The sequence below is a fragment of the Phaseolus vulgaris genome, chromosome 11 (genome assembly GCF_000499845.2).
Source record: "Phaseolus vulgaris cultivar G19833 chromosome 11, P. vulgaris v2.0, whole genome shotgun sequence".
Lineage (NCBI taxonomy): Eukaryota > Viridiplantae > Streptophyta > Magnoliopsida > Fabales > Fabaceae > Phaseolus > Phaseolus vulgaris.
The window spans coordinates 38394758-38410006 of NC_023749.2; the positions used below are offsets into that span (position 1 = coordinate 38394758).

The 15249-nt window shown below is 40.1% G+C and overlaps 1 protein-coding gene and 1 pseudogene across 1 annotated transcript; one reads left to right on the forward strand and one right to left on the reverse strand.

Annotated features, from left to right (window-relative positions):
• Positions 1–8840: 8840 nt before the first annotated feature.
• LOC137806990 (uncharacterized) lies at positions 8841–9509 on the reverse strand. The gene has a single exon (XM_068607401.1). It carries the CDS (start codon positions 9507–9509, stop codon positions 8841–8843), a length of 669 nt encoding a protein of 222 aa, XP_068463502.1.
• Positions 9510–10530: 1021 nt separating this feature from the next.
• On the forward strand, positions 10531–10636 carry LOC137811517 (small nucleolar RNA R71; annotated as a pseudogene).
• Positions 10637–15249: the final 4613 nt, after the last annotated feature.

A 15249-nucleotide genomic window follows, 5' to 3' on the forward strand; every position in this document is an offset into this window, starting at 1 on the left:
GCCACGTAGATCGGTGTTAACGAAGGCTCTTTCAGTCTTTTCGCTAGACAAGTCTTCGCTTAAGACTGGGGGGCTTGTGTACCGCCCTGGTGGTCGGGTGTGATGACGTGGCATCCTGCTACAGTATAGGCGTGTTGACAAGGCGCCAGGTTGGCACAAAGGAAGAAAGTCGGGGGGGCACGTGTAGTCGCCAGTTGTTAAGCTGGCGTGTTCCGACTTCCAGCTTACCAGAATAGGCGATCGCCAGGTTAAAGATGAAGTCGCCAGATGTAGACCCAGGCGACCAAGCAGTCGGAGATCGCCAGAGCAAGCACATCGCCAAAGATGAAAGAGAAGCAGATTATGAAGGCGGCCGGCGAGACCACAGGGAAGGTGTATGAAGGCCCTAACTCGCCAGTTCCAGTAGAGATCGCACTCCTAAGTTAGCTATGCACTGGGCAGTACCATGCATAACTAACTTAGCCAAAATGAGAGCAGAAGCAGCGCCAAGTCAGGGAGCCTCCAGATGATGGCACGTGTACAGTTGGATGCGAGCCACGTGTCCAAGTCTGTAACTGCCAGGAGAGAGAAAACCACCAGGTATATAAGAGCTCTTAACGAACTTTCTGAGGTACGCACGTTCAGTTCATACACTTTACGCTTGCGAGTGATAGAGCTGATTGTGAGAGAGGATTTGCACGGTTCTAGTTCTCTTAGTTTTTGGTGATACCGTCACTGACTTGAGCGTCGGAGTGCGATCGGCCGCAGCGGCGCCGTATCGTTTCTTTGCAGGTTCTTGAAGTAGATCCCGGAGAGGAACGAAGGGGAGAAGCGGTGCGCACGTCGATCCTTTGACTAGGCATTCTCCAGCGTTCCGGTCAACAGGCAGGATCAATAAGAGTTCGAGGGTTAGGTTGCTTCCTGTGTCGCGTTAATGGGCTATATGATAAAACATAAAAAGGCCCACTCTTTCTTTGCATCTTTTTCCATTGTGGGACCTTCCAGCTTTCTCTTTTTATCTCAAATTATTCTCCTTTACTCCAAATCTTCAATCCTCCCTAGAAATATGGAATTAACACTAAATTTGGAAATAAAATGCTCTTATTCAAATAAAGCTCATAAAAAGGTATAAATTCATAAATTAAGGATTATTTTATATGTAAATTAACAATAAATTCTCATAAGTGCGTATATTTTAATATGAAATATTACTGAAATTAGACACTTATCAAGGTGTTGTGCTTCCATTATTTAATCCATAAAAGGATTTCCTTTCGGATCCTCATCGTCATCGGCCAGGTGGGATCAATCAGTTTTCCTAGAGCTCTGATGAGTCTGCGTTTAAGACTGCTCTTCTCGTTCGGGTCCATCGAGTCGTTGCTTCAACTCTTTATTCTGCTCCTTGAGAAGGCATACCTCTTCTTCATTCTGCCATTGATCTTCAATGCCTTTTTGTCGCATCTCCTCCACTTGTGCCTGGAGTGTTTGGATTAGTGTGATCTGCTCCTTTACGACCTGGTCGTGGTTGACAATGTTCCTTTTTTGACACCATTGTTGCTAGTCTGGAATTGATGCTGAAATTGACTACTATCTCGGCTCAACGGTGAGCTCCAATTGTACCTGTATAGGCGAAGAAGGCCTAGATATTACCTGAGACTTGTTGTGCAATTGCTGACATATCGGTGATCCTTTAGCTCTTTCCTTCGAGTCTCCTTCCACAACTGTTGATGCTCGGTCGGGAGTGACCTGAAAAAGATACTCCGACGATCAAGTAAGCAATCTGTGTAAAGATTGTATATTGGTAATTGACAAAAGCGTACCTTACACCTCTGCAGAGGGTTTATTTATAGTGTTGGTTATGGGTTCTTGTTGCGATGGGCCGAATATCAGTTATTCACTGATGTGCATCATGATCCCTGATTAATAGGGAGGTATATTGGTATATATGTTTTTTTTATCAGCAAAATATTAGTATGTTGTAATATCTGAAGAATATTTGTACCATCTTTAAGTTAACCAGTATTTAGCTGATTTGTCGGAGTTATTTCCTACTTATTTCCGGATATGAATGTGACTCATTAGTTGCTATTGTAACTGTTGTTACTTTCATTTATTGCGTGACACGAGGTGTTCTTTGACTCGGTCACCAGGCCCGAGAATATCTCGTCTGGTATCGACCGATACAAAAACGTTTTAGGCCAGGTATCACCCTCAAAGAAGAATTCCAAGAGTCCTCTTCCTTAAAACCAAAAGTTGATTCACCAAAAAATCAATCCAATAAACAAAAGCATGAAAATCAAAATTTGGGAAAGTTAAACCAAAAGGAATTTAATGAGACAAACAATAGTTAAAGGAAAGAAGAAAAGTTTGCACAAAGAAATGGAACCTAAGACTAGCTTTAGAATGGATTACATAACAAAAATATCTAAAGTAAACGGCACTGACTAGTCCATAATTTATGAAAACAATTTTAGCAAGAATATGTTGATGAAATTTTTATCCAAGAACCTCAACACAATTTTTTATCAAACGAAAAAAATCTCAGGTCAAAATAATGAGTATTCAATTATAAAAAATTAAAATAGTTTGACATACAATGAAGCATTAGGTCACAGAAATGAACCTTTCTTTCAGCACTGTCAAAGATGAATCAAAAACTTATTTTATATTTTGTAGAACGAATTTTAGGCTCAAATTTTAACCACAACTAATGAGGAATGTCTGGTACAAATTTCAGATAAAACACTCAAAGAATAAGGCACAATAAATCCCAGAACAAGAGTAAACAACACTGTAAAACTTGTTTTTGTGAACCCAAAATGTATCGATTTTTGTTATTTGTACCTTTTTTCTACGGATTGCTTGGATCTTTGGCCAAATAGTAAGCATTGTGGTATTGTTGGGGGAAACTAAAAGGAACAAAAGAATTTAGTTTTTAACTTAACTAGAAAGGGTGAACATGAGGCAGGAATCAATGTTTAAAATAATTCTAGGGTTTGGTGGTTAGAGGTTGGGGATATGAACTCTAGATTTTTTTTTTTCATTCAACAATTAATTGGAGAAAATTCAAAAAAACATTTATTGGACTAATTGTGCAAGATGCTTGATGTAAGGATCTAGTGGTAATCAAAGAGGAGGTTATAAGGTTCTTTGAGAGGAGATTTATAAGAATACATGGTTTTGATGTTAAGTTAGAAAATGTGCAATTTAATTCTAAAAATACACAAGACAATGAAAATCTCATTGAGGAATTTTCTAAGCATTCTGTCGGGGTTGTTTTGGATTATGATGGTAATAGGAGTCCTGGCCCAGATGGGTTCAATTTTAACTTTTTCAAAAAATTCGGAAACATATTAAAAAGGGAAATAATAGGTGTTAACAACTTCTATAAAGATGGAAGATGGCCAAAGGGAGGTAATGTCTCTTTTATAGTTATAATTCTAAAATATGGTAATCCCCATAGCTTTTGGTTGCATGTATAAAACCATATAAAAAAAATTATATCTATAAGACGAAAGGGTGTATTGCATAAGGTTATTGATCAAGCTCGATCATCTTTATTGGAGGTATGGGTATGCTATAGTGTCCTAGTGGCAAATGAAACAATTGAGGAGGTGAGGTGTAATAAGAAGAGTTGTATTCTTGTTAAGGTAGATTTTGAGAAAGCATGTGACTCTATAAGATGATATTTTTTTTATTTGACATAATGCAAAGATTAGGTTATAGTTCAACCTGGATAAATTGGATTAAGGAGTGTCTAGTTTCATCATTTGTCTCTTTGTTGATCAATGAAAACTTAACTAGAGAGTTTTATTCGTCCGAAGGGTTAAGGCTGAGGACCCTCTTTCCCCTTTCTTATATTTAATTGTATTTGAGGGTATTACTAATTAAGTAGGGAATGTTGTGCAACAATAGTTGTTAAAGGGAGCATATGTGGATAAGAAAAATGTAATGGTGTTTATGTTACAATTTGCAGATGATACTTTGTTTTTTTTTAAGACAAGGTCCACAATATTGTGGTAATCAAGACCATAGTTAGATTCTTTGAATAAGAGGTGGGTGTACAAGGTCACACAATACAAAAATAGTCTATAGTTTTAAATTGTGGAACAATGAATCTGTCGTTCAAATACTTAGGAATGATAATTGGGGGAATCCTAGAAAGTTGGGATGAGGAAAGACGTTATTCAAAAAATAAGCAGGAGATTAGTTAGATGGAAGGAAAAGTTTTTGTCCTTAGCCGGGATGATTTCTTTTTTATTAAATCAGTTATAACTACTTTGCCTCTGTTTACTTGTCTTTTTAGGATGCCAAGAACAATAGTTAATAACATTAAGTGTATTCAAAAGCAATTCCTTTGGGATTGGGCAATGAAGGGAAAAAGGGTGATCTGACTAAATTGGGATCGCATATGTAAACCAAAGGAACACAAAGGATTGGGAATAAAGGATTTAAGTCTTTTAAAGGCTCTTTTAGGGAAGTGAAAATGGAGAATGGGTGTGGGAAAATTTGGAAGGAAGTTTCTATAAATGGTAGTTGGAGAACTTTAATAGATAAGGAACTTAGTAAAAATGATTCATGGTGGTGGAAAAGATTTAAGAAGAACTTGTAGAGGTGAGGATTCTGGGAGTTGGTTTGTTAATAATTTGGATTGGTCAATAGGAAATGGTAACAACATTAAATTTTGGTATGAAAAATTCTTAGAAAGTTATAAAAAGTTAAATTGTTACTTTCGGCACAACATTTTACTTGGAGACAATTGTTAGATAGGATTGCAATGAAAGGCAACCTCCATAGTAGAGGTATACTTATGTCTAGTAGCATATGCCCTTTCTGTCACTTAGAACAAGAAAGTGTTGATTACCTGTTTTTTAGGCGTAATTATGCAAGGGGAGTTTGGAACCAATGCAATAGATGAGTTGTCATTATTATTGTTATGCATTATAAGGTTGTGCAACACTTCAGACAATTTTATGGAACTAAACAAAAACTAAAACAATATTTGAAAACGCATGTGGATAGCAGTGGTTTAGGTATTGTGGGGGCTATAAAGATAATATAATCTTTAAAAATGGAGTAGTGGATGCTATGAGATTTTTTTAGAGTGGCATAGTTAAAAAGTTGGGGATAGATTACTAACAAGTTCCCTAAAGCAAAATTTACCTATGTTGAATGGTGTATGCGCCTCTTATATTGCTTGAATTATGCATGTTATTTTTTTTTGTTAATCAAATCTTTTTATGAATTGTTGATGGGAGTACTAAAGCATACACAAAGGATATCATGCTAGGTGGACGGGAATAATACCCAATGTTTCTTTTTATTTAATTTTTTATTATTGATAAAAAATGTTAGAATTAAGAGTAACTTTTTTTCTTTGTGAAGAAAATTAAGTCTTTAAAAGGCATTTCAGATAGTTATGAGTAACTCTTTGATAAAGAGTAACACTTTGAAAAAATATTTGAAGCAGTTATGAATGCAATTGTTTGTAAATAGTATTATTATTTACATTAAATTCATTTAATTATGATCGGTTAATTAAGGTTTATTTAAGAAATATGTTTAACTTTGTATTATATCTATCCACTCGAGTTGCTTGAGAAATAAACACATTGGAGTTATATCTACCCACCCACACTAGAGTTCTTAGAAACAACACAAATATTGGAGTATTTCGGAGATATATAATCAAAGTCGTTTGATAATTATTTAGTTGTAGAGAGCAACATTCAAGATATATGCATAATAATAAATAGTTAAACGCAACACAATACTTTTAATTAACTTTCTATTTTAAACATGAAATAGTAATAATTGACGACTTATAATTAAACTTACTCATTAATATAAGGGCATAAATAAGTTTGTTTTTCCTTGATCCTGCTGGTTGACTTAGCGCTAGAGCGTTGCCTCGTCACAAACCTCCTCACCAGCTCGACTCCACGTGCCCTTCAAGTCCACACCACAGAAAGCCTCTCTGAGAATCTGGAAACACAAGGTGGCGCCTCTGCAGCCGGTGGCGCTCCGACGCTCAAGTCAGTAACAAGAACACCCAAAAACTGAGAGAAAATATGCTCTGTAGAACCGTACTAAAGGCACACAACCCTAGCAATGAGCCGTAATGAAAAACGTACCTCTGCAAATTCTGTTAAGTTTACCTTTATAGCTAGGTTTCTTCTCTCTCTAGGCCGTTATGCTTTTGGACGCGTGGCTCGCATCCAGCCCTGCACGTGTCGCCATCTGGGCTGGGATAGCAGGTAGCGCCCAGCCCTACACGTGTCATCGTCTAAGCTAGGATAACTTGAGCGTCATTTCTCTATTGCATCCAACCCTACACGTGTCGTCATCTAGGTTGGGGCAACTTGCACGTTATTTCTGTGTAGTAACCATCTGCGCGGCTAAGTCCTCTACTCAAGGAGCAAGCTAGCACGCAATATGCCCTAGAACACCACCTGACAAGGCGAGTATCGGGTGCAGCAAAATGCACCTTATCTATGACATCACTTGTCGTTAGTGGTACCTTCCTTATTGCTACACCATGTATGTTCTAGCTGGGGGAACCTTGCCACCAGCAAATGTCCACTCTGGGAATCCTGTCGCTGATGGACAAGCTGTTCCCTTCAACCTACTCGACCTCCATGCCCCATGCTAGCGCAACAATCATCTCGTTGGACTTACACGCTTGGACTTACTCTTCTGAGTTCCCAGCAGCCTTAACTGAGTCTGTTGGGAAATCCGGTGACGTGCTTCTTGCGGCGATGTCAGGCCACCCGGTCGCCAATCGTCTAACACGTCAACGTTATACAATCTCGGCGACAACCGATCATGTACGTTGTAGCACGCCGCTTCCACGAGCGGTGACTACACTAGCTTCTGAACCACTCGCCCTTCTCTAGCCACGTGCTCTGGTAAACACGCCTCACGTAGTCACGTGTTAGACACGTCATTACACCCGATGACCTGGTCGGTACACAAGCCCCCCAGTCTCGAGCTGCGACTTGTTCAGCGAGAAGACTAAAGAAGTTTAAATCCGGCTGCCTACGTGGCTTTGCACGTTGGCGCTCGTACTGTTCACTGACTTGACACTTCACCAACTTCTTCGATCATTCGACACGTGGACTCATCAACGGCCATTATTCATTGTCGTTTGCGCTTCTCGCAACGTTCGAAACTCTTAAACACTTCGCGCCATTTCACTATTTCATTATCTTCTACCTCTCTTCAAACTCTCGAAACGCTCCAGCGAACGCTTCGATTCCCCCAACCACCATCTTTCTGAATACTCTTCTGATCATCTAAAGGTAACTTTTTATCATTTTTACTGATATTTGCTGCATTTTAATCGGTTTGCATCATCCATTAACTGTCTGGAGCATATGTTGTGGGATGTTTTCTCTGCTTTGTTTTCTCTTTTCTTCGTTTAGGGTTTCTGAACCTTTTCTCTGCGAGCCCCCCTTGTTCTTCCATCTCCTTCTCTTCTGTCGAGTCTCTATGTTTACGAACTCTCATACCTTTTCGTCTTCTTGCAGCTTCCTCGATGGCTCGTTCAAAAATCACACCAAACCCTCCTCCATCTCCTCGCAACCCTCCGACGAAAACCTGTAGGGAAAACCCTTCCTCTTCCCGCGACCCCCCAAGGGATCCTAGCGTCCCTTCCGACCGAGTCGCGAGACCCGCGTCCTCTCGTCCTAGCCAACCACAACCAAACCCACCACAAACCAGCGCGATGGTGAAGCCTCTTCCAGACTACAAACGACTATATCCGTGGGCCTCCGCAATCCTGCTGGGTGAGACTTCATCCATCAACTCTGATCGCGATATCCTTCGTCTCAAACCAAAGTGTTCTATTTGATTGACATTTTAACAAACACTTGGTATGCATGATATAGAATGCCATTGAATGAGTAATTTTTGGTATTTAATCTATGGAAGACAGTGCTTAACTTTGGATAAACTCAAAATAACAATCATATTCAACATCAAAACATTTAAATATCAACAAGATTGAATCTTTGAGTTTATAGCAATTTAGCAATGAAATCTTAAAATGAATGGAGAAGGCAACAATGATGGCTATGGAGATGATAGATTTATACATAAAGCACTACTTACCGTGATAATAGAAATGTAGATGAAATGTTAGAATGAGTATGAAAGCTTTTGGGATGAATTTTTTTAAAACTGGGAACGCTTGAATGAAATGAGTTAGGGTGCAGGGATTTCAAATGTGATTTCAAAATGCTACAGTTTTTTTTTTTTATGTAAAAACTCACTAGCTTAGGCTAGATCTTTTTAGCTTAGGCTAAAGTTTGGCAGAGAGCAACAAATTTGTTTAGCTCAAGCTAGATTATTTTAGCTCAGGCTAAAACTTGGCCGAGAGCAACAAATTTGTTTAGCTCAAGCTAGATCATTTTAGCTCAGGCTAAAGTTTGGCAGAGAGCATCAATTTTTTCTACCTCAAGCTAGACCGTTTTAGCTCAAGCTAAAGGTTTGCCGAGACCAACAGAGTTTTCTAGCTCAAGCTAGACCAGTTTAGCTCAAGCGAAATTTGCAGAACAATTTTTTTTTTCTTTTTCTGCATATCTAGCTTAGGCTAAAAGTTATAGCTTAAGCTAAAATTACCCTGCAATGAAATTTTCTTGAAAATTTTCATTTTGTCTTTGCCAAAAGTTTCAAACCTTTCTAAGCTTTCTTCCATCCATTCATTTCACCTAACATTTCAAACCCGCATGACCATTTCAGATATCAAACTGGTTTTAAAGACATCAAATATTAAAACATACTACTAAATCAAAACAAAAATTAAAGACACATTTCAAAACAAAACACCGGGTTGCCTCCTAGCAAATGTTCGTTTAACGTCATATAGCTTGACGTCTGATTAACATCATTGAAGGTTCAACAACATTCATATCCACTCTGAAACACTCTTTATGATCATTTGAATACTTCTGTGCTTCAAAAACATTAAAGCTTACTTCTTCATCTAGAACACAAACCTTCAATTTTCCTTTGTCTACATCAATTATAACTTTGGCAGTTTTCATGAATGGTCTTCCCAATATCAAAGGTACTTCAACATCTTCTTCAATATCCATTACAACAAAATCTATTGGGAATAGAAATTTATCTACCTTTACCAACAGATCTTCAACTATTCCATGTGGATATTTGATTGATCTATCAGCCAACTGCAAAGTCATTCTTGTTGGTTTCACTTCTACATCTCCAATTTTCTTCAGCATTGATAAAGGCATCAAATTAATACTAGCTCCAAGATTCAATAATGCCTTTTCAACAGTAAGATTTCCTATGGTAACTGGCAAAGTGAAACTCCCAGGATCTCTGGATTTATGTGGTAATGATTTTTGAATTATAGCACTGCATCCAGCTTCCAATTCAACTATCTCCTGGTCATTGAATTTTCTTTTCTTTGTCAATAATTCCTTCATGAATTGAGCATATGTAGGCATCTGCTTTAAAGCTTCAGTAAAAGGAATGTTAATTTGCAATCCTTTGAGAATATCCATAAATCTTGCAAATTTCCTTTCTTTGCATTTCTTTGTAGGTGCATGTGGATAAGGTACATCTTTTCTAGGAACACTCCTCTCTTGTTTTTCACTTTTTTTTCTCACCAATATCTACAACATCTTCCTTATTCCTTCTTTCTCCTCCCTCACACTCAATCTGTTCTTTTTCACTCTCTTTATCTTTTAAAACCTCCTCCTCAACAACTAAGTTTTTCCCAATTCCTTTTCCTATAACTTTCCCATTTCTGGTAGTGATAGACATGCAATGCTCCTTGGGGATTGGTTTGTGTATTTGCTGAAAATTGTCTTCCTTGATTATCAGCTAACTGTTTAGCCAGCTGCCCCACCTGTGTCTCTAAATTTTTATTGATGCTTCGGTATTTCTCTGATTAGATAGAGAGGCTTGCATGAATTTCTCAATAGTATCCTCCAATTTGGATGTTCTCTCATGAACGGAAGGATAATGTGGTTGCTGCGAATAAGGAGCTTGTCTGTTAGATGATCCAACCTCTTGCTTCCACCCAAATCCTTGATTTGGATTATTCCTCCATCCTTGAGTCATGCTATTTGGATAATTATATGCAAAGCCACTTTGCCTTCCTTGATTATTCATATACTGAACCTCTTCCTCTGATGGATTTTGGTAAGAGCATTGGCCATTAAGATTATCTCCCTCACAAAAATCACAATTCAAAGCTTGATTCTGAATTGAAGGAGAATTTACTGCATGTAATTGTTGAGGCAGTTTTGACATTTGCTTGGTTAATGCCTCAATTTGCTGAGTCAAAATCTTGTTTTGTGCTATAATTGCATCTAAAGTACTAAGATCCAACACCCCTTTCTTTTGCACTGTATATCTATCATGTTGAGCTTGGTAATCTGTTGAGGCTAAGGCATCAATGTTCTTGTAGCTTGCTCTGCATCAACACTCATCATTGTACCTCCTGCTGCAGCATCCAATATCATTTTAGTATCAGGCCTCAAACTATTATGGAATATGTTCAACTGAACTATATCCTCAAAGCCATGATTAGGACATCTGCTTAACATCACTTTCAAGCCTTCCCAAGCTTCACAAAAAGGTTCATCTGGTCCTTGCCTGAATGTGGAGATATCAGACTTAGCCTTGATATATCGAGAGAGTGGGAAGAATCTGTGTAGGAATTTCTCTTCTACATCATTCCAACTACTTAGACTATTTTATTTAAATTTTGGAACATATTCCAACAATTTTTACAACCCCGGTGTAATATGAGATTGATATATTACATCGCTGGGATCTACATCGGTTATAGAACCAGTGTAAAATGTCTCCCAGAACCGGTGTAATATGTGTTTTCTGCATTAGTATTTCTATCATTTTCAATGTAATATGCGATCATTTTAAACATATACAACATATGTTTAAAGTATACAACACAATTGTCTTTTATTAAAGTAATATGCGATCATTTTAAACATATGAATTAATTAACGTTTTAATAATATCAAATTGGACAATGTGGTTTAATTCATTACCGTTTCTATCATTTTCAATGTTATTTTATAAATAAAATAAATTAAGTAAAAAATTGCTACTTAAAGGATACGATGATAAGAATTTGTGTACATTAAATAGAGGAATTCACTTTATTTATTAATGTTATAGATACTACTATTAATCTGAATGTTAATAATAGTAATATTACCGTTTCACTAGTATAAATAACGCTTTGTAGATATTATATCAGTTAAATGAGAACCGGTGTAACTAAAATTGCGGTGACATTTTTGTAAATATTTGACACATATTACACTAGATGGATGGCCCAACCGGTGTAATATGTTATGTACAAAGTAAAAAAAATAAAATTCTGAGCATGACATCTTACACCGGTGTAATATGTCATGCACAGAGTAAGAAAACAGTTTTGAAATTTTTTAATTCTACTTGACATATTACACCGGTTGGATAGTCCAACCAGTGTAATATGTGAGTTAATAAAATTTTTAAAAATGATTAAGGAGAGAAGCTACCATTAGCAACATTCTCTTATTCAAACCAACGTTGTGGTTTAAACTCATCGCAATCCTTCCCATACAAACTCTTCATTCTCCTCGCCCTGTTTGGAAAATAAGTCACTCTATTCCCTTTCCGAATGTGGGTCCCATCAGGTAACACAAACACGAGTTCAACAATTTAGCTCTATGAAACACTTATAATCCAAACCCTCATTTTTCTCTTTTGCACAATAAAACTTACTCACAACCAACACTTCTTCCTCTCCATGTTTCGATAACAACTAGAACAACGACACCATTGTTAGGGATGTGGTGTCTCTCCCAGCCATTATCATACTTATAATTATATGACTCACCACCGTGTCCACTTGCCCTACCTCCCTCCAACAACCGAACCAGCAAATCAATGCCACCTTTTCTTCCATTAGGTGTGATTTCATCTTTCTTTGCTTTTACGATCTTCATCTCTAACTCATGCACAACCTTCACGCCTTCATTCAGAGCCTTCTCTAACCTCACGTTCAACATTTTCTTCACCTTCCACACCAGAAACAATAGTCATGCAACCCGCGCGATGCTCATCTCCGACCCAATGTTACACATCGTCAAAAGAGGCGGAAGCGGCTTGTTCTGGTCTAGGCAACATGATGAAGAACTTAAGGGATTTCGGTGAAGGGTTTTCCTTTAGGGAAATTTCCAAAGTTCGTCGTCCGACTATGCAACACGCGCTGAGGCGGTGAACGACTATGGTGTGGGTTGGGAATTGGGTTATGTGTTCAGTGTAGCAGTCGAGTAGACGGTGGTGGTTCAGGGAAAATGAAACGAGGCATCCCTTGATTGGGTGTTTAGGAGGTGCCTGTTTATGGTGATAACACCCTTGTCATATATTATACCAGTTGTTTGTCTCAACCGGTGTAATATGTCCCTTCTGGAACACTATTTTATTTAAATTTTGGAACATATTCCAACAATTTTTACAACCCCGGTGTAATATGAGATTGATATATTACATCACTGGGATCTACATCGGTTATAGAACCAGTATAAAATGTCTCCCAGAACCGGTGTAATATGTGTTTTCTGCATTAGTGTTTCTATCATTTTCAATGTTATCTTGAATACGAAATAAATTAATTTAAAATAAATATTATTTATTTTAATTATGTTTAAAGTGTGTAATAGTACTTTATCTTTGAGTAAATCCAAATAAAAAGTGTACCGCCTTGGTAGTCGGAAGTGATGACGTGGCATCAAGCTACAGTATCGGCGTGTTGACGAGACGCCAGGTTGGCAGAAGGGAAGGAAGTCGGGGGGCTCGTGTAGTCGCCAGTTATTAAGTTGGCGTGCTCCGATCTCCAGCATACCAGAACCGGCGATCACCGGGTTAAAGATGAAGTCGCCAGATGTAAACTCAGGCGACCAAGTGATTGGAGATCGCCAGAGCAAGCACATCGCCGAAGATGAAGGTGGTGCAGATTATGAAGGCGGCCGGCGAGACCACAGGGAAGGTGTACGAAGGCATCCTAACTCGCCAATTCTAGTAGAGATCGCGCTCCCAAGTTAGCTATGCACTGGGCAGTACCATGCATAAGTAACTTAGCCAAAAGAGAGTCAGAAGCAGCGCCCAAGTCAAGGAGGCTCCAGATGATGGCACGTGTACGACTGGATGCGAGCCACGTGTCCAGGTGCGTAACTGCCAGGAGAGAGAAAGTGACCAGGTATTTAAGGGTTTCCCAACGAACTTTCAAGGTACGCACGTTCAGATTGTCTTCTTTACGCTTGCGAGTTCTTGAGCATACTGTGAGAGAGAACATTGCACGGTTCCTTGAGAGTTCTTGAGTGTTTGCTCTTGAATTATTTGGTGGTTCAGTCACTGACTTGGGCGTTGGAGTGCGATCGGCCGCAGCGGCGCCGCTCTGTTCTTTTGCAGGTTCTTGAGGTGGATCGTGATGAAGGACGGAGGTTGAAGCGGTGCACACGTCGATCCAAGTTTGACGAGGCAAGTTCCAACGTTCTGGTCAACAGGCAGGATCATCAGGCGCCCACCGTGGGGCCGTGTAAAACCTGTTCCCATCCACAACGTGAGTTCTTGGAGGTTTTCGTAGTTTTCTGTGTGGTTGTGTGCTGGTGCAACCGCTGTTCGCTGTTCATCTAGGTTTTGTTCGGTGATTTCGCGTTTTCCACCGTTCGTTTGGGTTTTTGTTCGGTGAAGTGAAGTTTCCTGCTGTTTGCGCGAGATTTGATCGGTGAAGTTTGAGTTCTTTGACTCGTTTGGTTTGTCGTGGGAGAAACGGTGGTTTCTGGTGGAGTTGCAGGTTTCTGTGGAGATTTTCTGTATTCTTAAGTTTTCTTGCGAAGTTCTGCGAAGTTTTGACCGATTGATCGCTGAGTCGATCGTCGCTGAAGGAAGTGTTGCTCATTACTCTCTGTGATTTGCTAAGTTTTCATGAGAAAAATGAGAAGCAACCGTTCAAGTCCAGTTGCACCCGTTGCTGCTGAAGGCGCCGCCGCCATGACCATGGCGCAGATGGTAGAGATTATGCGCTCGTTGCAGGCAACTGTGGAAGCCTCGCGCATAGAACAGGCGAGAATGCATGAGGACCTGGCCGCCTCTCGGGCCAGAAATGATGAGCTTAGCAAGGTGACTGAAGAGCTGCGTCAAGCTCTTCAGGAGCAGCAAGGGCGTCCTATTGTTGAAGAGGTCGCGCCATCAACACCACCTCGTGTTTTTCCTATGCCTTTCGCTCAGGCGATTACTGACACGCCTATTCCTGCGAGTGTGGTACCTGTTAAGGCTGTTTTTACCGGCGTGGAGGATCCTGAGGCTCATCTCACCACGTTCCATACGCAGATGATGCTGTCAGGAGGATCAGACGCCGTATACTGCAAGATGTTCGTGAGCACACTCCAGGGAACGGCGTTGGAGTGGTTTGTGAGCCTGCCTAACGGTCACATAACCAATTTCCAACAGTTCTCGAAGATTTTCGTCGAGCAGTACATCGTGAATAAGGCACCGCCCAGGGTGTCTTACGATTTGTTTGATATAAGGCAATATCAAGGAGAGTCCCTCAGGGACTACTTGAATCGCTTTGGGGCGCAGATGGTCAGATCGCTGGCTAAAGATGAAGAAATGCTGGTCTATGCATTTAAGAAGGGCGTCCTACCGGGACCATTCTGCAAGGCATTGATCAGGGCTCACCCCGCCACGTTTGCTGAGGTTAGGCGACTTGCGGTGGATCGCCGACGAGAGTGAAGTCGCCGAGAAGAGGGGAAGCGTGGCTCCCGCTAGGCCACGCGCCCAGACGAGGATCCAGCCACAGAGGGTGCTGGAGACAGCGGCGGCCAGAAGGGATCAGAGGACTCGCCATCCTTATGATCCAAGGAAGAACAAGGGCAGGAGCCAAGGGTGCCAGCAACCAGCACGCCAGGAATACAATCGCCCACCTAAGCACAAGTTTGTCATGGGATTGGTGGACCTGATCGCCATTCCCAATATATCTGCTAGGTTGAAAGCGCCAGAGAAGGTGGGCGACAAGGTGCTGGGATCAAAGCCAGACGCCTGGTGTGAGTTTCACCAGGGCTTTGGTCACACAGTGGATTCGTGCTTGGCTTTAGGATACCAGCTCGACGATCTGGTTAAGAGCGGGTTCCTAAATGACTATTTGCTGAATAGAAGGACGGGGGGCGCGTCGAGCTCCCAACCAGCAGGTGGAGAAGCTCAGCAGCACGAGATGCCCAC

Bases quoted from the DNA above. Each gene is read 5' to 3' on its own strand.
- LOC137806990 (XM_068607401.1), bottom strand. From the start codon at position 9,509: ATGGATATTCTCAAAGGATTGCAAATTAACATTCCTTTTACTGAAGCT.